Source organism: Bufo gargarizans, chromosome 11, assembly GCF_014858855.1.
Source record: "Bufo gargarizans isolate SCDJY-AF-19 chromosome 11, ASM1485885v1, whole genome shotgun sequence".
NCBI classification, from domain to species: domain Eukaryota; kingdom Metazoa; phylum Chordata; class Amphibia; order Anura; family Bufonidae; genus Bufo; species Bufo gargarizans.
In genome coordinates, this window is record NC_058090.1 from 171,729 (window position 1) to 196,704 (window position 24,976).

Here is a 24,976-nt window from a genome sequence, read left to right on the forward strand (position 1 = left end):
GCAGGGGTCCCAGGTGTCACACCCCAGCTGATCAGCTACTGATGACCCATCGAGGCTAGATCATCAGTACAAAAATCTCAGAAAGCCCTTTTAAGTAATCACGTATTGCACTCCGACATTCTCGTCTCCTCCTCCTCCTAGAATTAACAACTGGCTATTACCATTTTGCTTGTTGACAGGTTGTGACTGTACACATGGTCAGCACCGATTGGATAGTGTGTAAGGACCCAACCCATTGACAAGAGGAATGGAAACACCAAGTTGTCAATATACGCACACATATCCAGGAGGAACATCAAAAAGACCTTGATCAATGCAAATGTAAAAAAAAATAATGTTTAATCGAAGTACTGAAATGTAAACAAAGTACATACTACAAAATCTGTCCTTGGGACATGTAACAAAATCAATAGTGCAAAGTTGCAAGAAATTTACAAAATATCCCAAAGACATTAACAAAGAACAGACAGCCAAAATAAAGTACAAAATGTAGAAAATCTTGTTCTGCTGAACATAGTAAAAAACTAAAAATAAAGAAAAACCCTTTACAATCATAATAGCAGCAACAAAATAAGCATCACCAGTTAATGCTCAGAACTGTGAATTATGGAAGGTAATGCAGTCCGTGCTCTTACACGGGCTCTGTACAATAAGACAATATTTGGGGGAAAGTGCAGAGAGGGCAGTCAGAATATCCATCTCAGGAAAAAAAAAAAAAAAAAAAAAAAAAAAAAACGCAGAACCCTTTTCTCATTGTTCAGCAAAACGTAATACTTGATCGACGGCATTCATGTTTTTGGGGACCATAAATTCTTTTTTTTCTAGTAAGTCCAACGATATTTTAGGCAATTAAGCTGTAAAGACAAGGAATCCATGACTTCATAGGCTGCTATCAAGGCTTTTACTTCTCTTTTCATGATACATCTGCCTGAAAACATTGAATGTTGTTTGAGAGTCTTGTACTGGCCTCAAATTCTTCTGAGCAGACTTAAAGGCAGATGATATTAGAGATGGACTTTGACGACCTGTGTAGAACAAGCAAGAAGCCAATTAGAAAACCAATGAATAGAGACCAGGAAATAAGAGTTAGGGCTCATGCAGACGACTATAGGTATTTTGCAGTCCGCAGAACAGCTGGCCCCTAATAGAACAGCACTATCCTTGTCCGTAATGTGGACAATAATAGGACGGGTTAATTTTTTTTTTGCGGAAAAGCCATATGGAACAAAATGCACACGGAGTAACTTCCTTTTTTTGTCGACCCATTGAAACGGATGGTTCCACATATGGTACACACAAAAAATGATTATATATATATATATATATATATATATATATATATATATATATACACATACACACACACACACATACAGAATGACACAGAAAGAGAACAAGTTTTGTGTGCATGAGCCCTTACAAGCGTTTTGAAATATCCTGCAATATCACATCACCAACATCCAAAAACTATCTAGTTAGTCATAGGCGTCTTCATGCAACTTTGTGAGAAAAATTAAAATAAAAAATTCAAGCTTGTACCTAGAAGTGCGATACAGAGCAGAGCATGAGGCACACAACACTGATTAAAAATAAAAGCCCAATATGTGCAAAGTTCATACAGGTCAGTACAGTCTACATGCATATATGTTCACATATTCACCAAAGATCTCCATCATTCAGATGCTAGTTAACATTTGAGTCAAGGAGTTGACAAGCAGCCTATAACAGAAAGTTCACAATTTGAAATCTTCTATGTGTGACATGTAAAGGGGCTTGTACTAACGACTTACTCCCACTAATCAGACATTGGTGGTATATCGTAGCATGATGCCCCCAATGCCTATGGTCGAGCCAGTGTGGGAGATAGAAGTCCATCTTGTTCCTCTGAACCAGAGTTCAATAGGAGGTTAGTGAAATGTCAGCTGAAGCTCAAGTGTGGTGGAGCAGTTAAACCCCCCACCTTCTCAGAAATGCAAACTCCTGCTGTTCTAGCTCCACATCCTGTGTACGATAAGAGGATGTCTCGCTTCTATGTAGCAGTTTCGTTTCACTTTTTTGTGGTTTTCGTTTGTGCTATGTAACGCCCACAGCTGCTAGATGTTTGCTAGTAAAATTCTATAAAAAAAAAATAAAAAATCTAACAGAATTAGGCCTCGTATGGTTTTGCGGTCCGTTTAAAACTGATCCGTTTTTTCTGTTTCAGTAGTGTTTCCATTCCCCTTCAGTTCCGTTTGGTTTCCGTTTTTTGCGGCTTGTAAACTGAAGCATACAATATTTAAACAGTAAGTACATAAAAAAATTGGGCTGGGCATAACATTTTCAATAGATTGTTCTGCAAAAACGGAACAATACGGAGGACATACAGATGTATTCATTTTTTTTTTTTTTTTTTTGCGGAACTATTGAATGGAGCCACAGAACGTGATTTGTGGGCAATAATAGGACATGTTCTATCTTTGACCAGAACGGAAACGGAATGCATACGGAGTACCTTCCGTTGTTTTTGCGGACCCATTGAAGTGAATGGTTCCGCATACGGACCGCAAACAGAATCCGCAAAAACGGAAAGGAAAAAATAAAACATTCATGTGCAAGAAGAGGCCTTAACAGCTGACCTAAATAAGAACAGTCGAATTAATGAAGCTAAAATTTCAGCACTAAATCCAGCTGGGAAAAAAAAAATTATAACTCACCCTGATCCTCAAAGCTGGTATCCATTCGGCGCTTCTTAAAAGGTACACCACTGCACCAGGCTTCTTTTTTGCTTTTAATACCTATGGTAAATTGAAATTTGTTGTGTTTTTTTTATTTTTATTTTTTACAATTTATAAATATTCAGAAACAAATCACTTATTCTAATTGTAGATTCTTTTAAATACTGTTTTCCGAACATAATCTGGGTGGGTGACAACTATATGGGAGAGTTCTGGGCATGTACTGGGAGGTGGGGTAAGGAGAGGCGCTGTGACCATCGCCTATTGTAAATGTTCTCTCCCTCGCCATTACCTGTCATTGTAATACTGCCTGTGTAGATCAAGAAATGAGTACTGGTCTCTATAGAATAAGAAGTGTCAACCTTTTTTTTTTTTTTTTTAAAGGACTAGTGAAAACTGGAAGAATTCAGGATATTATTGTTAAAATATAGAATGACATAGGATGGAAAAAAATATCAATAAGATCTGACAATGTCCTCTAACCTGTCTCCAGCCGTAGTAAAGCTATAAGTCCCATAATGTCTGTAGCTAGGGTTCTGCAACAGTAGGAGAGCCACAGGTTGGAAAGAGATGATTTAACCGCTTCCCAACATCCACTCTACATGTATGTCGAGTTTTAGGTGCTTAAAAAACCATCATGAGCTGAGAGGGTGCTGTAGCATGCCGTTTTATGTAGCCGACTTCTGCCAGTAGGGTCCACAAGTCCGTTGTCAACAGTGAACAGGGCACCTATGCAGTCATTTACTGGGAACAGGTTGCTTCCAGAGACCAAATGCCCCAGACAAGATTTCAGTGTCTGTTTAGTCGTTATGGCAGCTGGAAGGCTCCCAGGCCTGCCATAGTATAGTACCTATTGTGCACCAATAGGAACATAGCACATGTCACCATGCTGTCAGTCATTATTTACACCAGTAAATAATGATAAATGTGTCAGGGCCAAATGGTCATGCGTACACACCATGTTCCCTTTCCAAAAACTGGTGAGGGAGGCGTAACAAAGTCAAAGCATTTATATTAAAAAAATAAATAAAAACAAAACCAGGTTTTGCAACCCAACACCAGAAAACTGATGTAGAGGAATGATAAACAGCATGATATTCTAAAATTTTTACCTAATATTAGGCCCCTTTCACATGAACGATACGGATTGTGTCAGAAGGTGCTCAGGGAGAGTTCAGTAAAACGCGCACAATTTTGCAAGCAAGTTCAGTCAGTTTTTGTCTGCGATCGCGTTCATTTTTTTCGTGTGAGAACAAATCGTATTGAGTTTTTTTTTTTACGCGGGTGAAAAATAACACGGAAGATTTACAAACATCTCCTAGCAACCATCAGTGGAAAATGCATTGCACTAAGACTGCGTCCGCGTGCAATAAGTTTTTCACTGAAGCCTCATTCACTTCTATGGGGCCAGGGCTGCGTGAAAAACGTAGAATACAGAACATGCTGCGAGTCTCACGCAACGTATACATGAAATAAAAAATGCTTATGTACACAATCATTGAAATGAATGGGTCAGGATTCAGTGCAGGTGCTATGCGTTCACGTCACATATGGCACCAGCTCACAAAACTCACTCATGTGGAAGGGGCCTAAATCTTGTACATTATCTAGAAAGACAGCAGAGGAGTACAGCAAATAAAGTTTGCTTAAGTAAAGCACAGTAATTTATGTCAAATAGGAAGACTGCTGGACTTTGTAATAAATGATTTTTTTAATCGAGTAACCCTCAGGATACATTAATATCTGATCTGCGGGGGTCTGACTCCCGCCATCCCCACTGATCAGATGTTTGAAGAGAGGCATCGCTCATGCAAGCACTACTTTCTCTTTAAGATTACACTGTATATCATCTCAGATGCGTAGTTAATTACAAGTCCTTTAAAAAAAAAAAAAAAAATGGTGCGGAGCAAGACTCATCATGACTCAATGGGGACTGATCAGTTTTCTCGGACACATTAGAAAACAGATCCGTCCTCCATTGACTTTTAAAATGGTGTTCATGACGGATCCGTCATTGCTATGTTAAAGATAATTCAACCGGATCCGTTCATAACGGATGCAGACAGTTGTATCGTTATGACGGAAGAGTTTTTGCTGATCCATGATGGATCCAGCAAAAACGCTACTGGGAAAGTAGCCTTAAGGGGTTGTCCCACCATAACGACATATCTAGCCACTGGATAGGTGTTCAGCATCTGATCAGTGTAAGACTGACCATGGGAACATTTCTCTAATGAACAAAGTGACTGTTACACATGCTCTTATAGATAACTATCTGGTCAGAGGGTAACCAGATTCTGGGACCCGGCTGCCCACAGATCACAAGACTGTAGGTTCCCAAGTCCACAAAATGAATGGAACGACCATCACATGTACTTCTGCTTCATGCAACTCTATGGACTGCTGGAGGGAGCTGAACATTGTACTTGGCTATCCCTAGCAGTCCTATAATGATTAATAAAGTGCATGTGACCATCATGCCATTCTCTAGGGTGAGGACTCCATTTATTGTGATTAGAGATAATCCCAGAGGTTGGATCTCCACTAATCAAATACTTATTCTTTAAAGGGAACCTGTCACCAGGATTTTGTGTATAGAGATGAGGACATGGGTTGCTAGATGGCCGCTAGCACATCCACAATACCCAGTCCCCATAGCTCTGTGTGCTTTTGAGTAAAAAAAACAAACGATTTGATACATATGCAAATTAACCTGAGACGAGTCCTGTCCCCGACTCATCTCGCATATCTCGGGTTAATTTGCATATGTATCAAATCATTGTTTTTACACAATAAAAGCTCTATACACAAAATCCAGGTGACAGGTTCCCTTTAAGTTATTGCGAGACACCCTCTTTCCAATACTCCAGAACCACAGACAAACTGACTGCAACAATTACCTTCTACTACGCTTTTCTCTTTAGTAGCCTTCAGCTCCCCTTTTTTCTCTTGTGTGGATGGACTTCTGCTACCAAATTCTGGACATAATTTGAACTCGAGCATTTTGGGAATTTCTCTGTTCTTGGCACGACTTTGGTCAGACTGTGACTGCTTACTACGAACAGAAGTATCCAGTGACTTCCTCCTTTCAAAAAATCCATTTTTTTCAGGAGAGTGTCTAATCTGAAGTTTGGTCAGACTTATACCTTCATAAGAAGCCAGTCTTGATACATCCAGAGGCGACAAGTAGATTTTTTCTTTACTGGAAGTTGTTTTCTGGTCAAGTCCTCTGTTTATCAATGATTTTTTCCCATGACTACCTGCTGGATCTCTGTGTTTTTTGTGCAAAGACTTATACACTCTACTGGTCTTTGGCTGGCCTTTTTGGGCTTGGTAATTGGCTTTCGACTCAATGTTCTTTGTTTTTACATCTATTTTAGCTGGAGGTATTAGTGTAGCTAGTGAACCATTTTCATTTCTCTCAACAACCCTATGCCTTACTTTAGGTGACTCATCTCTTTTATCCACTTTCGGCTCTGGTCTTTTGTTGCAGAGCTCTCTTTTTCTTTCTAGGTATTCTTGTACAGTTGGAACCTTCTTCACTTTTTCATAATGACTCTCAGACCGATTTTTAACCCTTACTTTACACCTGCCCAGAGAAGGATCTTTGTTATGGGAATGCGACTTGTCCGAACTGCTGGATGACTTAAGCTTATTGTTACTACTCTCAGATGGCTGAACTATACTAGCAGGAAGTTTACATTTCTCATTATTTGCTTCATCTCCAATTATACGGGCCTTCACCGAATCACCAACTTTAGTATTTTTGTTAATCTTATGGACATTTCTGGCAACACCTTCTTCAACACGAGCAGTCTTCATTTCTTTATATTTCCTCTTCATTTTCAACAAATGCTTGTTTTTCAGAAAATCTGTTCTGACAATAAGTTTCTCCGATTTCCATGGATCCACTTTTGACTTACAACCTGATAAAGGGTCTTGGGCTCCCTTAGTGTTTGGGTCCTCCAACTGATCTTTTGCCTGGACAATGTTTTCACTAGTCAAGGTGTCATTTTTGATTAATTCCTTCCGAGATTGATCTTCAAGATTCTTTTTACATAAACCCGGCTTTGATTGGATCTCTTCTTTGGAACGGCTATTGATAATACATGGACCATGTTTACTTTCTAAAGAAATCTTGATTGGTTCAAGCTTTGGATATTTACTAACTTGTGGAAGTATTTCATCATTTATCATCTCATTAGGTTGCATTTTGAAAGGGCATGGAGAAGAGGGTTTGAGACCATCTGTTGAGGTGTCAAGACTATCTGTCAAGGGTTCATTCTTAACCACTGCAGTATGCTGGGGAAGTTTGTTGGATAAATGTATCTCTTGCATCTCTTCCAGTTCTGTCAACTTGCAATTGCATTTTGGTGCATTTCCATTTGTATGGGTTAACCAACTGAACAAACAACAGAACAGTTCCTTATCTGGGACGGATGTAGGCTCTTCTTCAGATTTATCATTTATGGAACTTACTGCAACATCCACCACAAGTGCTTTAGACTCTTTCACATAATGCTCATCTGAAGAACCTTCAACATGCTGCATAGGTTTACCAGAATCTTCACCATGCTGTATAGGTTTATCAGAATCAATTGGAAAAAGCTTAGGGATTTCAGCCTGATCGAGCAAAGTAATATGTATATTGCCATCTGGACTATCAGAGATCTCAAAACAGTCATCCTCTAGTTGTAGAGAAGTCTCCTCATCACTAGAAAGTTCAGATGTAGGCACACTCCTATCTATAGACTGTTGTTCAATAACCTCAGTCTTCTCAGACACCATTTCTTTGGTCAAAGTGTCAACAGCACACTCTGTCTGTGTGTCCTCAATGGACCCATCACTTTTACTGCCATAAGAAAAGGATATTGATGTTTGTGGAATTTCAAGTTTTTCTTTAAGCTTCGGTAAAGATATGGCAATACTGTCATGTTCATTTTTAGACATGTAATTTTTAATTCCAAAGGGAAACTCTGTTAGCAGCTCAGACAGCTGGTCAGATACAGTGTTGGATTCTAAATCAAATACATCAGATACAGACAAATTCTGTTCAGATTGTAATCCAAGGCAATCATTTGCTGCCTGCTGATTATCTTCGATGTTGGCAGGAGACTTAAAATGACATGGAGTTTCTGATTTAATGGCTTCTGTTTCTGTGGTAGGAGATACACAATCTGTGGCCTGGGAGACACCAGATATATTGAAGACCTCCTGAGAACACCTAAGTGTAAAGTCATCCTTTGGATCATTTATTGCCAGTTGCGAGTCAGGTCGCATTTGCAAAGAACCTTCAAACATCATGGCTATGGAGGAATCATAGAGAGAGTTCCCTTCCACCAGAGTACATATCCCAGAAATTTGCAAGTTTTCATCAACAGTTTCCATATTTTCAGTAGAGTTCTGGTCAGCTTTACTAGGGGATGACGAAATCATATTGCTTCTAGCCCGGACGTCATTAAGATTATTCATAATGGCAGTGGCATCTACAGATTCAAATGGTAAATGCACTTTTCTTAAACAGTCATTTTCTTTGAATCCATTGACACGATTGCTAGTCAAAACTTCATCTTGGGGAACAATTTTGGGCAACTGGTTAAATTGATTTACTAATTCCTTTATCTGCACCAGTGGAGGTACAACACCAACCTGACGCTCATTACCCTTTGAAACATGCTCAGGTTTCTGAGCCAGTGTAACTGGGTGCTCATTTACAGGGCTGGTAGCAATTTCCTGTAAGTGATTAACGGAATCAAGGCTATTAATGTGTTGTCTTGATTCTGAATCACTTTTAGTCGGAGCGGAGCTTTGAGGAACAGATTTCCAGAGAGGCAAAGAAGCTTTGATGGCTTCTCTTGAACTAGATGATAGAGGCTTGTTGGCATAAAAATTATCAACGTTTGTTGTATGATCAAGATTACAACTTTCAGATGATGCTGGAGTCATTTGACCAAGGTTTTGGATAGAAGTTATATGCAGCCTGCTTTGTGAAGGGTTCCCATTGCTGGAATTGGCACACGAAAGGTATTGGTTATTTGACTGTATAGATACCATTGTATTTTCTTTAGGGTCCTGGACTCTCAAAGTCTCAGATGCTATTGCTTGCCCATAGGAATTTGCACTGTTTTGAACATTAATCTGTCTAGTATAATTTTTCTGATTTCCAACATCACTGTTATTAGTTTGGTATACACTATTAGAAAAGGAATTGCTTGGTTGTGAGATATCCTGGACAGGAATATTTACAGAAGCATCATGCAAACTAGAGTTCTGCACATCATGTGTAGTATTTGATGGAGGATGGCTTTGCAAAGTTGAATTTTGTGAAACCTGTTGACCTATAAAGTCATTGGTGGGATCTGTACTGTTTGAGAGGCTAGAAATTAGTGGTGGTCTTACAGTACAAGAACCAGTATTATTCTGCGAGGAACTCTGCATTTTCTGTCTCAAAAGGTTATTCTCTCGGTTGAGTAATAGATACTTTTGTTTGACATTTTGATACACATGTAACAATGCAAGAATATCTGGCACATTAAGTCTTTGGTCCTGTGGTACATGTCCACCATAGGGTGGGGGCTGTGCGCCCACAGAGTGCTGTTCCTGTGGCACTGTATATGACTGTGCGTGCTGTTGAACATTTTGTGCAACAAAGTTTTGGTTTGCATTAGAAAATTGCTGGTTTACAGTAACATTGTTAACATTTGTATTGGATTGAGAATATAAAGATGGCGTTTGCCCAACAGTACATGATGGCAAAATGTTAGAAGGATTGTTGGGAAAGCCAGAATGTAAATTTGGCATCATTTGTTTTTGAGGACTTGGCCCATTCATGTCCTGCCTTGGCTGTAGCGCATTTGTAAGGGGTAATGTCTGGGAATTTGATCCCATCTGGTTCTGAAAATTTTGTCCATATTGATAATTTGCGGATGAAACAGGAACATTTTTGTCATTCAACCCTTTGTAGGGCCCAGCATTTTGAGCAGAGCTTCCAGGTGAGACAGAGTGCATAGCTACAGAGTTTTTTTTTGGCATAATATTCCGGTAACTCATCTGAACATTTCGACTGTGTTTTTCAGCAGCATAAGAATTCGACATCTGTTGATATGCCCTTTTGTGTGAATATCCACCACTTTGTAAGCTTTGCAGAGACTGTTGAACTTCCCTGGAATTGTGTCCATTGGCACCATAGCACTGCACCGGATGAACTTGCTGTTGGACAACGGGTGCCTGATGAGTCTGCTGCTGGACCATGGGCGCTGGCTGAGCCTGTTGCTGGACCACAGGTGTCGGCTGAGCCTGCTGCACAGTCTGGAGAACAGAGTTTGGATAAAATTGTGTCTGAAAAATTGATACCATAGGGTTCTGAACATGAAGATTACTTTGATGGTTTGTGGCAGTAGTTGTCTTATGCAGTGCATTGTATGAAGAATTATACTGTCCTGGTGAAACCTGCATGGTCTGTTGCACTGGCCTTTTCAACAGAGCAGACTGCTGAATCTTTAATATTTCTTCAGTGGAATTAGCACCCAGCAGACCTTTCAGAAGAAGACTATTGCAACTTTTTGTCACAAATGTCTCTGCAGGATTGTAGGCATTTGGTGGCACATATGCCATCTGGCTCGATATTGTGGGGACTGTGGATGAGGTAGACTGTGGCAAATACTGCTGGTTGTTAGGATGGGCAACTGCCCCACTTGAGTTTCTTCTACTCCAATCCATGCTGCAGATGCTCACCAGCTTTTGTACCCTATGAATGAAAAAAGAAATAAATAAATTACAACATATGCATTCATATTCTATATGTAGTTAAAACACAGGATATAGCCCTGATTCAAGAGTAACAGTGAACTCTTGAGCAGTCAGAAAACCACATGTGATACAATGGATATGGAGCATATTTTATACTCTATTATATTGTCATATTACATCAATGCGTAATATTAAAATCTGCTGGACCGACAGCAATAACGTGGTTGCCCATACGGCTTCCGTTATCAAGGGACTGTACATTTATAAAATCTTAATTCTTTATTACAAAAACAGGTTTTACGTAAGATCACACAACAGATTTTGAAAATCTGCCCCCAAAAGTGAGTGCGGAATACACGCAGATATTAAAGTGGGTTTCTAAGGCACATTTTTTGGATGTATAATGCAACACAACTGAATTTAAGGCTCATAGTTTTTGTTTCAGGATGCATATGGCAGTTTTGTGCCTCTACCCATTCATCTCAATGGGAGATTAAGCCCAAATGTAGACTGAACTGCACTAGAAATAAAAAAGCAAGCGTTGCTGCCCACTGAATTTATGGAAGCTGCTTGGAGTAGTTTTTGGCACCAACACGTAAAATGTGCCACTAAACCCACTGTGAACTGGCCCTTACTAATACAACTTACATGATTGGTATATGGGTGGAACATGGTAGTTAACTAATCAGCTGCAGTGTAGAAATGCACATCATTAAAACATTTTCCATTCGTTTACAAAAGGGCCAATATGCCTCGGTCAGCTCGGCCAGTTTAAAGCTTATCCGATTCAATTTGCTTCTAGTTAAACAATAAGATGTAGAATAACAAAAAAATCAGACTATCATTGAAAACTAACATACCTTTCAACCTTTAAAAGGGTTATTCAGGAAGGAGTTAAAGGGCTTCTGTCACCCCACTAAACTCTTTTTTGTGTACTTATAATCCCTATCCTGCGATATTGCCATACATTATGTTATTAATCATTTTCGTTCAGTAGATTTAGCAAAAAACGTACTTTTAAGATATGCTAATTACCTGTCTACCAGCAAGTTGGGCGTCTACTTTCTGGTAGCAGCCGCAGAAAACCGCCCCCTCCTTCTGTTGATTGACAGGGCCAGCCGCGATCTCCTTCTCCGGCCGGCCCTGTCAGCATTTCAAAAATCACGCGCCTGTGTTGATTCGGCGCAGGCACTCTGAGATGAGGAGACTCGCCTCCTCAGCACTCCCTCAGTGCGCCTGCACCGATGACGTCAACAGAAGGAGGGGGCGGTTTTCTGCGGCTGCTACCAGAAAGTAGACGCCCTACTTGCTGGTAGACAGGTAATAAGCATATCTTAAAAGTAAGTTTTTTGCTAAATCTACTGAACGAAAATTATTAACATAATGTATGGCAATATCGCAGGATAGGGATTATAAGTACACACAAAAAAAGTGGGGTGACAGAAGCCCTTTAAAAATGGGCAACCCAGCAACTCAGAATATGAGTCACCAATTGCAGCGCTGCCTTACTACACACTACACTCTGGCACTTGCCTATATTAGAGACCACTGGTGAGTTTTCCCATCAGGCTTCTCAGCCATGATGGCATATTACAGGTAGAATCAGATCATCTATCACAAAAGTGTAGTGAGGCCCACCCTCGATAGAATACTAGATTACAAAAATAGTCGATAGCTGCAGCCCTAGAAGGTAATCTGTAATTGTGTTACCTGTAGGCCTGGTACGGGGGAGTATTTTACTTAATTCAGAATACAATCGTGAATATTGCCAAGATGGAGTGTGAACCGACATGAACCAATGTTTCTACGAAATGTTTGCGTTTCAGTGAATAAATGGATCCAGATGGTCTGCATTCCTATCCAATTTGGGTCCAGTTTTAGACAAATTAACTTTTACAGATTTCCAAACTACAAGATGTTGCCATATATGTCAAAGATATTGCCAATATGCCATCACATGTAATCTACCACGTCTAATTTTAAAGTATTGTATCCACCTCAAACTCCCATTATCGAAAGGAAGGAAGGTATGTATGTATGTATGTATGTATGTATGTATGTATGTATGCATGCACACGATTTTTCAGATCTCCTTAGATACAGATAGACAGTATCCACTGAAAGGGTCTTTTTTCTGCACCCTGCTTTCCCTTCGGACGTCCGGAGAGTATATTTCAAAGAGACACAGATGTACGCTTCTAGTGTCACTACAAATAGCTAATTTTATCTGTGTTCTCTGTCTTCTATACATTCAAACAAACAATCATTAACAGGTGTGGTTTACATATACAAGGTTGCTGAGTAAAAACAATTCCCTATATAGGCTATTGCAAACATACGTGACCGATTTCCTTGGTACAGATCAAATAGCATTTCTTTAAAAAACTCCACACTACATAGCATATGGCTTGCTTTATTTAACCCTTCATCCACTATAAGTGACCTCCACAATCTTGTTAACAGCGAGCCCGCCCCCTCAGAGACCTGCACAGCGAGCCCGCCCCCTCAACAGAGACCTGCACAGCGAGCCCGCCCCCTCAACAGAGACCTGCACAGCGAGCCCGCCCCCTCAACAGAGACCTGCACAGCGAGCCCGCCCCCTCAACAGAGACCTGCACAGCGAGCCCGCCCCCTCAACAGAGACCTGCACAGCGAGCCCGCCCCCTCAACAGAGACCTGCACAGCGAGCCCGCCCCCTCAGAGACCTGCGGTTTAAGGCTGGACAGTCCGGCTTTCAGACTCCCTGTCCTTCGTCGGGCACAGGGCCTGGACGGACACAAGAATGTCCTTTTAAACAGCAGCACTGAGCGTGAGCTGCAGAGGAAAAGTCAACCTCCATTCCACCCCTGCAGCTGAAAAGTTGACATTTTTCCCTTCATTTTTGTTTTTCTATCAATTAGAAATCTTTGCTAACAGTCTGGTTTAATTTTTTTCATTATGGGGTATTTAGCACAGAACGATGGGTTAAAAATATGAGAAAATGTAAAAAAAGTGAAAGTCTAAAGACTTCCCAAATGCATTGTATATAGGTACATTTTAGTTATTACAAAGAAAAAACATGGGGGATTCAGCCCGCACAACCCCTAGCAGGTGGTTATTGTTCATTTCGATTTTTACTCTGACACGTGACAGTGGCCATAGTTTCATTTAAAAAAAAATAGTTTTTTACTGGTCTTTGCAGGATGGAAAAGCATAGTGTACTGCAGAGTTCAGGGGAAAAAAAAAAAAAAATATAATATGAACAATTAGAAAATTAATACAATGAAAATATACCACACTGAAATTACTATATATGACCGGTTATTTAAAATTAGGCCACTTTAGCACCAAGTTTGCCGAGTCATGAACCCTAAACCAGTGAAGCCTCCCTATAGGTCCCTGCTAGGGAAAGCACACACAAAAGAGTGACAGCAGGGCTCTCTGCAATGAGAACACTCATTTATGCCAGATTTTTATCATTTGATAAAAATTTAGATATAATGAGTGTGTATGAGCTGTTAGGAATTCAGAAATAAGGGCTAAAACATCCGGCCATCAGAACAGCAACATGACGGTGACTGCATACAGAAACTTCTTTGCAGGGGGAAAAAAATTGCTGAAAAGTTAAGATCAATTAAAAACAACTTATTTTAACACCAAATGAATAAAATGCTATTTAAAAAAACATTGCCCCGGAATGTGTTCATAACCTTTAACATACATGAAGCAACTTTCCATTATTCCCCCAACAATTTAGTAGCTTCAGAATCTCACATACAAAGAGCATTTAGGAAACATCAAGCTTCTCCTTACAGTATCAAGTTACATGAACGCTGCCTCTACGTTATCAGGGGAGATGGGATATAATTTGTTTTTAATCCATTTTCAACCTTCGTTTGGCCTCCTGAGCATTCCTTTCAGTCAGTCAAAACACCAGCACCTATCATTATCACCAAACTACAGGAACAACATCAGGTTCTCATATATAGAAGGTAGTGGATTACTGTAAATATGCTATAGGTATGTGCATGATATCGCTCTCCAATCAACAGGGACTGTAAACTGTCCTAATTGGGCCTAACAAAGAGGCTGTCTGAAGCAGACCCTTTAAGTAAACACTTGAGCACCTGTCAAGAACTCTGGTACAATGAACACCGTGCTCAGTGTGTACGCTAAACAGTACACATGTTCTTTGAGGATCCAGTCCATGGGAGCACAGCTTACGGAAAGAAGTTAGGGCAGATTTACTAAACCTGTCTAAAATGCAGTGTAAACTTAGGCAATATAAAGACACGCCAAAATTACCACAGTAGCTCAGGAGGGTGACAAGTTTGGTGCTCGGCTAGACATCAAGTGGTTGGCTCACTTTGTGTAAGTTTTGTGGCAAAATAGGAGTGCATTTTAGGCCATGCCCCCTAAATGCTAAACCACACCAGTGTCACCCCCTCAGCAGGCAAGGCACAGTGGATTATTTTTATTCTACTTTACAAATATCTGAAATAAGATACTCTAAACCTCCCACATCTCCAGCAATTTATGGATTAGTATTTTTTTATATTGAGCGTACACTTGAAAACGGGATGCCGTCTATTCCTGGGACTTTATTTTTGGTGATGCTAGACAATATTTTATCAACTACCACGGCATTAAGGGGGGCCTCCAATTTTTCACTTTGCTTTTTTGTTAGCGTAGAGATAGTAGTACCCTCCAGAAAGTATCGTATTTGCGTCGAGTTCTTATTTATCTTACTACTATACATGTCTTGAAAGTATTCTTTAAGCAGTTCTATTTTAGCCGCTTGTTTAGTAGATAAATCAGGCCACAAAACCACTGAACAGTGAATATAGTTTTGTTTTTATCTGGGTCCCCACCAAGGCCACTAACTTTTTACATGGTATATGTGCATAAACGTAATTATCTCAGTTTTCTTTGTTGTTGTGCCAATAGAAGCCGCTCACCTTCCAGTTTGGATACTGCCTCTATCCACTCCTGAAGGATTCTATTACAGTTCAAAGTCTATTTTGTATATAAGCTTTAAATTCCATCACTATCTATACATCAGTACACAGGAACACATAGTGGTAAAGAGTTCTTGGAAAACTATTTAAGAACTAAGTGTTTTGCCCACATATAGCCTTGACTCTAATAAAATATAAGATAACTGAAATATGTAGCTGGCCAAGATGTGTGTTACTCTGTGATTTGTTAACTTAAACATAATGTTATTGGATTAGGACTATATCTCTCACGAGATCAATAAAAACTTAAGAGTGACTTTGAACAACACCAGAAGTGTGTCTTGTGTCAATGTCGCTCTCTGGCGCTAGATAAGAATCAAATCAAGCTGAATACCAGGGGTACCAATAAGAGGGAAAGAAAAGAATATTCCTAACAACTCCTTATAGTTTATCTGTGGGGTGTATATTTACAATATACTTCTTTTCGTATCTTTCTGCCTCTTGTTCCATGTCCAATATTTTTTTTCCTTAACCCCTTTTTTATACCCTGCTGTGTATTTTGTGAAAATCCCTCTAATATATGCCTTTGCGGCCTCCCAAACTATATTGGTTGCTGCTGAACCTTCACTCCAAATAAAAAAATAAAAATAAATCAGTTATCTTGTCACACTGTACTTCATGACAGTGGTAAATTTGAGTCAAAATATTTATTTTTATTTAGAAAAATAAAAATTTAGCAGAAATTCGGAAAAATTCACAATTTTAAAAATTTCTATTTCTACGCTTTTAAAACAGATCGTGATACCTCCTAAAATAGTTATTACTTTATATTTCCCATATGTCTACTTCATGTTTGGATCATTTTGTAAAGCAAATTTTCTTTTTTAGGACGTTAGAAGGCTTAGAAGTTTAGAAGCAAATCAAAAAATTTTAAAAACTAAAATTTCCAAAACCCAATTTTTAAAGGACCAGTTCAGGTCTGAAGTCACTTTGTGAGGCTTACATAATAGAAACCACCCATAAATGGCCCCATTTTAGAAACTACACCCCTCAAGGTATTCAAAACTGATTTTACAAACTGTTAACCCTTTAGGTGTTTCACAACAATTAAAAGGAAAATTGAGAAATTTCACTTTTTTTGGCAGATTGTCATTTTAATCCATTTTTGCCCAGTAACAAAGCAAGGGTTAACAGCCAAGCAAAATATTTATTGCCCCAATTCTGTAGTTTACAGAAACACCCCATATGTGGTAAACTGCTGTATGGGTACACAGCAGGGCGCAGAAGGAAAGGAACGCCATATGTTTTTTGGAAGGCATATTTCAATGGAATAATTTTAAGTTGCCATGTCACATTTTAAGACCCCCTGATGCACCCCTAGAGTAGAAATTCCAAAAGTGACCCCATTTTGGAAACTATGGGATAAGGGGTCAGTTTTGTTGGTACTATTTTAGGGTACATATGATTTTTTGTTTCTCTATATTACACTTTTTGTGAGGCAAGGTAACAAAAAAAATAGCTGTTTTGGCAGAGTGTTTTTTTTGTTATTTACAATGTTCATCTGACAGGTTAGATCATGCATTTTTATAGGGCAGGATGTTGCGGACGCGACAATACCAAATATGACAATTTTTGGTTGTGTCAGTTTTATATAATAAAGCATTTTTGAGAAAAAAAATATATTTTAGTGTCCATATTCTGAAAGCCATAGCTTTTTTTTGTTTTTGGGCGACTTTTTGGTATGAGATGCCGGTTTGATTGGTACTATTTTAGGGTGCATATAACTTTTCGATCCCTTGGTATTACACTTTTTGTGATGCAAGGTGACAAAAAAACAAAATTAGGTACCGGTAATTCCCTTTTCATGAATCCTCCATGACTGTATACCATGAGAGATGAACCGCCTCCAACCAGGTAGGGACAGGAAGTATAAATTTGACTTTCCTCCGGCTCCTCCTCAGTGTCTTTCTGGATCGACAGCCTAGAGAGTGTTCTTTCAAATCTTTTCATTTATTCCTTTTTTTTTGCACACCATCACCTATGTGTATTGCTACTTCTATATTATATATACACACCTATATATTCTTATGAACATATATAATTTTATTTTAAAAGTTCTGACGAAGCCGTAGGGCGAAACGCGCGTCGAGGTTGTGCGCCCAGGGTCCTCACGCCCATTCACTATCATGTCTTCAGGTACGTTCTAAGCAGGTATTCCCCTTTCCACATTGTTGCTAGGGACCTCTGCACGCATCCATAGTGAGTCTCCTTATATATCCATGGTATCCATTGTCTTTATTGTCATCCTTACTCGAGTACCTTCACTCCCATGGTCTGCTTTTCATGGTTTGAATACTATGTGTAGATTCACTGTTTTTCCCTGTACCTAGCAGGGTCACTTGTATAATTCATCTACAGGTATTGTGTAGAGATACCATATTTGGCCATCCAGGTCATTTTTGAACGCACATCAGCATTTATTCATTGTACCTGTCCATGTGTCATTATTCATAGACACTCAGTTGTATTGTGGTGTCTGTGACCCTGCGCTTCTCCGTATTCTTGCAACTCTGTAGTAGCTCCATCCTTTGTATTTTATTAATAAATTTATACCTTTTTATACCATTTTCCACTTGTTCATTTTGGTCATAGTATTAATGACAGGATCTGACAGGCCTCTAGCTTTTAGAATCAACCTTTCAGGTTCCAGGCTGCCAAATGCAGCCTCTCCACCTCGGGATGGTGAACTGGTCCCTGCGACAACAAATCCTGATCCCAAGGGAGGATCCATGGACTTTGGATGGACATGATCTTTAATAGTGGAAACCATGATTTTTTTTTTGGCCCATACAGATAACGTGAGCCCTGTCTTGCCTTATCTTCTTTATCACTTGAAATATTAGTTGCAGAGGGGGGAGGGGGAGGTGCAAGCCAGATGAAAAAAACATTTTATTGATAAAGGCATCTATCCCTTCGTTTCAGTCTTTTAGATTGAGGGAAAGAAAACTACCTACTTTTGCGTTTGTGGCTGACGCAAAGAGATCTATCTGGGGAATCCCCCATTTTTTTGGTTATTTGGTGAAAAACTTGCTCCTTCAAACTCCATTCTGTTTGATTTATCTTGACACTGCTTAGGAAGTCTGCTTTTATATTTAAGCTTCCTTTTAAATGGACTGATGAAAGGGATCTTATATTTTCTTCTGCCCAGGAAAAAAAAAATTCTGTTATTTGGCTCAGACATTGGCTCCTTGTTCCACCTTGACGATTTAAATATGCCACCACTGTTGTATTGTCTGATCTTATTTGAACATCTTTTCCAATTATGTATTGACTCGCAACTTTTATTGTCTCCCAAACTGCCATCAATTCCTTCTGGTTTGAAGACAACGTTTTTTGGTGGTCTGCCCAGGCCCCTTGGAAATAGTGATGAGAGCAATTCGCCCCCCCCCCCCCCCAACCCCAAGCGTCTGTTGTGACAAACACCTGTTCTTCCGAATTCTATGGAATTCCCTGACATAGGTGATTTACTTGTTTCCACCACTGAAGAGACTGGTTTACGGCTGAGGGAATCAGAATTGTTTGTTCCAGTGAATTCTGGTTTCTGTCCCAGCAGGTTAATACCCAATGTTGCAGAGTTAGAGTGGAACTGAGCCCACTTTACTGCAGGGATGCAAGAAGTCCCTAGTAGTTTCATAGCTTCTCGTATCGTACAAGACGGATGACTTTGAAACTTTGAGACTTTCTACCACTCCAGACACTTTTTGCTCTGTAAGAGATGTCCTCTGACGAGTGGTGTCTAGGGAGGGGCCCAAGAAAATTATTTCCTGGGACAGGACTGGTTTTGATGATTTTTCCCAGTTTATTAGCCATCCCGCTAGATACAGCGTCTGACAGGTAACTAAGATTGTTCTCTAGGGACTGTCTTGTCTCGCCTACCATCAGTAGGTCGTCTAGATAAGGGACAATTAGGATGTTTCTCCTTCTCAAGTGTGCCACCAGCTCCAGCATCACCTTCGCGAAGACCCTGGGGGCTGAGGTTATGCCAAGGTAATACCTGGAATTGAAAATGGAGAAGATCTTTCCCCAAATAGACCACTATCCGCAGGAATTTTTTAGACGGTTTGCATACCGGAATATGTTAGTATGCGTCTCTTAAGTCTATGGCGGCCAAGAAGTCTCCCTTTTTTTTTTTTAGCAGATTCACAGTTGATCTTATAGTTTCCATTTTGAATTTGTTGCATTCTATGAACTTGTTCAGGTTTTTTAGGTTTATTATTAACCGAAATTTCCCGTCTGGCTTTTTTTTTTTACTAGAAATACAGTTGAATAATATCCCTGACCTTTGAGAATGGGGAACCGGAATTATGGCCTTTTGAGCCAATAGCTTCCGAATCCCTTCTTCCAGATTTGTTTGAAGAACCTGAAAATATTTGAGGGAGGAGGAAGACTGAACACAATTTTGTAGCCTTCTGATATTATATTTAAGACCCAAGGGTTTGTTGTAATCATTGCCCAATAGTCTAGAAAAAGGCTTAACCTTCCTCCTACCTGAGGTCTGGCGTCATTGCTTTGACGGTTCCATATTCTTTGTAGTGAACAAGTATCCTCTACTCTTCTGTTTTTTTTCCCTCTTGACCAGCCCGAATCTCTATTAGTTTTCTTCGTTTGAAAGGGAATTCCTTTTTTAACTCTCCGAAAGGGAAATTTCCTTTTCCTGGAGTCCCTGGGAAAGGTATTCTTTGAGTTGGAAGCCTTTTCTAGGATAGATTCTAAATCCTTTCCAAATAACAAATTACCATGAAAGGGCAAGGTACATAATTTCAGTTTTGAACTGACCTCTCACAACCAGGTCTTTAACCAGAGGGATCTCCTTGCTACGACCGCTAACCCAGTTTACTTTGCAGCTATCCTCACTGATTCCGCAGTGGAATCAGATAGAAAATCCACAGCTTTAATAGCGGAAAGGAATATTTTAGGCCATCACATGTATTACCGTTTTTCAGTAAGGATTCTAATTGCGTAAGCCATTTCTTAAGCGACCTGGATACTGATGTTGCAGCTAGGTTTGGTTTGAACAGGGCCACACAACCTTCCCATGTCTTTTTGAGAGTTTGATCCGTCTTTTTATCCATGGGATCCCTTAATGATCCCGTATCCTCAAATGGTAAGGCGTTGGGACCTTTCACTAATTTATATAGGGAAACGTTTATCTTAGGACAAGTCATTAAAAGGGCCTCATCTTCACTAGAAAAAGGAAGCAGTTGTCTTATTGTTTTAGGAATGAACAATTTCCTATACGGGGACCTCCATTCTCTTTTAACTAGATCATGCATATTTTTATGTACTGAAAAACCTCGGTTAGAGACCTCTGTTCAAAGCCACTAAACATTTCATCGTGGACCGATCTACTGACCTTTTCCTCAGAAAGATCCATAGTGGCCCTAACAGCTTTAATTAATTCTCTGGTATCCTCTGATGAAAAAAGATAATTTTTTAATTCTGAATCAGATCCAGAAGAATCTCCGGAACCAAGTTCTCCTGATTCTGAATCTTTCTCTAACTCTGAATCAGACGTTTTTGTCGCTGGTGCCTGCGCCTGTTTGGAGAAGGAAGGGATTATCGAGGGATCTGACATAACAGACCTGATTTCTTCTCTGATCGTATTTTTAAGTTCTTCTTTTAAAGACTGAACTAAATCTGTAGAAATACTGTCAGTTTATTTTTTACAAACGTTCCTAGTATAGGAATCTGAAAGTTTAACAGAACAAATACTGCACTTTTTTGCCCTCTGACTAGTGTTTAGCTTTCTGAGCAACCTCTTTCTCACTCTGCACATATACAGAAAGAAAGGGAAACGCATAAGGGTTAATTACAGAATATACTGTTTAACCCTTGTCCTGGTAACATTACTCACAGGTGCAGAGCCCTGAGTGGTCTCCAAAACTCCACTTGGATCAAGCATGTTTAGGGTACAGCCACGCTTGCTTTCCCCCCCCCCCCCCCTTTTTAAATAATTTTACCTTAAGACCTCAGATCAGAGGACGACCTCAGTCATAATCCTGCGCGATTTTGAATCTCCCGCCATGCGATCCACTGCCGGAAGTGCTCTCAGGCCTCATACCGGAAGTAAGCAGTGGAATGCATGGAGCGCGTCCACTTCCGGTGACGACACTGAGCACCAGCCATGCCTGATCGCAGTGTGGAGTTTGGTGACTGACCGGAGGGACTCCATGAGTGTCCGGCCCCACGTGGACCTGTCTGAACACGCCTATCAGCAGGTAAGAGACATGTCTTCAGCGCCCGTTACCCAACTAGGGCTCGGACTCTGCTGGCTCCTCACATGGGGATCCTCTTTATTCTTCATGGGCCGCGACCATAAGGGAAAACCCCATCTCCTACCTGGAGGGACAGGAAGACACTGAGGAGGAGCGTCAAATTTATACTTCCTGTCCCTACCTGGTTGGAGGCGGGTCATCTCTAATGGTATGCCGTCATGGAGGATGAAAGGGGAAAAAAAATTGCTTTTTTTACACTATTTTTATTTTATTTTTTATGGTGTTCACCTGAGAGGTTAGGTCGTGTGGTATTTTTATGGAGCCGGGCGATATGACGCGGCGATACCTAAAATAAAAAAAATTAAAAATGTTTTGGCACCATTTTTATTTTTGGGTTTATTACAATGTTTATCTGACAGGTTGGACCATGTGGTATTTTTATAGAGCAGGTTGTCATGGACGCGAAAAAATACCAAATGGAACAACTTTTTGGGCGGTTTCTGTTTTACTTAATAAAGCATAAAAAAAAAGATTTTGAGTGTCTCCATATTCTGAAAGCCATATTTTTTATGTAGGAGGCTAATTTTTTTTCGGTATGAGATGAGTTACTATTTTAGGGTGCATAGGACTTTTTGATAGCTTGGTATTATACTTTGTAATGTAAGGTGACAAAATGGCTTTTATGACAGTAATTTTTATGGTGTTTACCTGTGGGGTTAGGTCTGCCTAATATGTATAACTTTAATTGCTTAAGTTTTATACAATTTTTGAAACACTAAAAATCATGTTTTAGAGTCTCCATATTCTGAGAGCCATATTTATTTATTTATTTTTGCCCGATTGTTTTATGTAGGGGGCTCATGAAGTGATGGGTCGGTACCATTTGGGGGAAGGGGGGGGGGGCAGGGCATACGCCTTTTTTGATTGCTTGGTGTTGCACTTTTTGTGATGTAAGGTGACAAAATAAAAGATGGTTTCAGCACAGTTTTTAATTTTATTTTTCTACAGCGTTCAGGTGAGGTAGCGGATCATGCAATATTTTTGTCGAGCCAGTTGTCACAGACGTGGCAATACCCAATATGTGTTTTTTTTTGTTTTATTTAACAATTTTATGTGGTTTATTTATGAAAAAAAAAAAATTTTTGTCCCACTCTGGGACTTCAACTTCTAGGGTCTGAGCCCCTCTGCAATGCATTACAATACAACCTGTATTGTAATGCATTGGCTGTCAGCTTTTATGCCGACAGCCTGCCTGCGAGACCCAGCCTAAGGGCTGGATCTCACAGGCTTCCGTAGAAGGCAAGCTCCAATGCCTATGGAAGGCATCGGGCTTGTCTTCTCTGCCATCGTGTCCCTGCCACTGCAGTGCAGGGACCCGATGGGGAAGCGTAGGGCACCGGTACCATCCGCGGTCAGCTTTGATTGTGGCATAAAAGGGGTTAACACGCCGGCTGTCAGTGACTGTCAGCTCCTGCAGCCGGCCGATCAGCCTGCTGTACATGTACGGCGCTGGGCCTCAAGTCACATCCACCAGCGCTGTACATGTACGGCCCTAGTCCTTAAGGGGTTAAAGAAACGTTCTACTTTTGATGGCCAAAAGGCACTGTCTGATTGTATATTTGCTTTGAATAAACATTCTTAAAAAAAAGCATTTTGCGCACCACAAATACTCAATGGGTATGAATTTTTGGAGGAACAACATATAGGAGTGTAAAATACTTAACATAGAACATCTGCTCTCGGGTCATTCCAAAGGTCTCATTCGCTCAGAAGAGGAACGGTTACTCATAGGTTCGGAGTAAAATGGCGTTATCCATGCATATGTTAACAAAATAAAATAAACTTTGTGCAAAGGCACAATTACCCATTAACAAAAAGGGCAACTATTTTTCATGGTTTTACTACACTCTAGTGGCAGAGGAATGGAAAAGCCGAGCGTGTGCTCAGCACATCTGAATCAACAGAATAAATCTAACTCCGTGAGAGATTAAAAGCAGATGCTCTTGCGCAAAGTATAGATTGGGTTAAACCATTTACTGGGTGTCGTGGTTGTGTAAAACCTCCAGAAATGTTAATTCTGCTCACTAGGAGAGCCAACAGAAAAGTCAAAAGAGTGTTATATAAGATCTCAGACTTCAGGGTTCTATTACAGTCCAATCCTACAGCTTTAATAGCAGTAGCTCCAGGCATTCCTCGCTATAACCAGGTCTTTCACACAGAACTTATGGAATGTGCCGAACTCCATCCCCCCTCCCAGGCTCTTGATCTCTTCCGTCCTTATCTTCTCTAAATAGTCTGTGAAATTCGAGGTGGACATACAAATGTGTTCCAAAGATAAGGAAAAGAACAAAAAAAAAAAAAAAAAAAAAAAACGAACTACATTACAATAAATTTGTAATTGGTGTCCACATATCAGGTTAGGCATGTATAAGTTATCACTTCCCTCTCAAATATTTGTCATTTGTGGAATTTCTAGTTAATCCTTCAGCGTACAAAAAGGTACTGTTGCTCCTAATTTGGTCAAGAGGTCACATCCTAAAAGGCTGCAAGGGGAGTGTGGCCACAAAAAGTAATGTGTTGTCCTTGCGGGGTCCAATTTTACCTCCACCGGTTTAGCAATTGGCGTCATCACAAGTTGATTGCTCACCTCCAATAATGGATACTGTCTCATGGATGGTATGGAGCCACCTGAAATGTTTTGTGAGGGTAATTACCATATGTTGCTCAAGATATATCTCTGGTATATTAAACGTATGTATATTCTTATAATCTGATTTCTTCAACGATTCAAGAAGAGTAACCTTTATCATATAGTCCACTTATACACATTTTCTACTGTGCCATATTGTGTCATAGAAAACAGATCCGTCCCCATGGTCTTACATTGTGTGTCAGAACAGATCAGTTTGACTCAGTTTCGTCAGATGGACACACAAGCGGAATGGTGACTGATCGGAGGCAAACTGATGCATTCTGAGCGGATCCTTATCCATTCAGAATGCATTAGGGCAAAACTGATCTGTTTTGGACCACTTGTGAGAGCCCTGAACGGATCTCACGAACAGAAAGCCAAAACGCCAGTGTGAAAGTAGTCTAAGTGTACAGAGTGGAGAGAAAAAGATTTTTTATAAAATATTAGGCGTAAATAATGTTTATGCAAAAACCTGCAACTTTCTGGTGGCAGATAGCCCTCCTTTGTGCTAAACACCATAAGATCTAACGCGCAGGTGGAGTTCAAATACATCACAAAAGGTTCTTCTATCTGTTGTAGTCAGTGTTTTATACAAGCAGACATGTCTAC

The 24,976-nt window shown here is 40.0% G+C and overlaps 1 protein-coding gene across 1 annotated transcript in view; it reads right to left on the reverse strand.

Annotated features, from left to right (window-relative positions):
* Positions 1-320: 320 nt before the first annotated feature.
* Positions 321-24,976, reverse strand: part of RESF1 (retroelement silencing factor 1) — a 40,961-nt gene continuing 16,305 nt past the window's right edge. The window contains exons 2-4 of the mRNA XM_044271792.1: positions 5,615-10,461; positions 2,694-2,774; positions 321-1,025 (exon numbers count right to left, since the gene is read on the reverse strand). Of these exons, the coding sequence (XP_044127727.1) occupies positions 880-1,025; positions 2,694-2,774; positions 5,615-10,433 (5,046 nt within the window). The 5' untranslated portion in view covers positions 10,434-10,461 and the 3' untranslated portion in view covers positions 321-879. The remainder of the gene's footprint in view (positions 1,026-2,693; positions 2,775-5,614; positions 10,462-24,976) is intronic.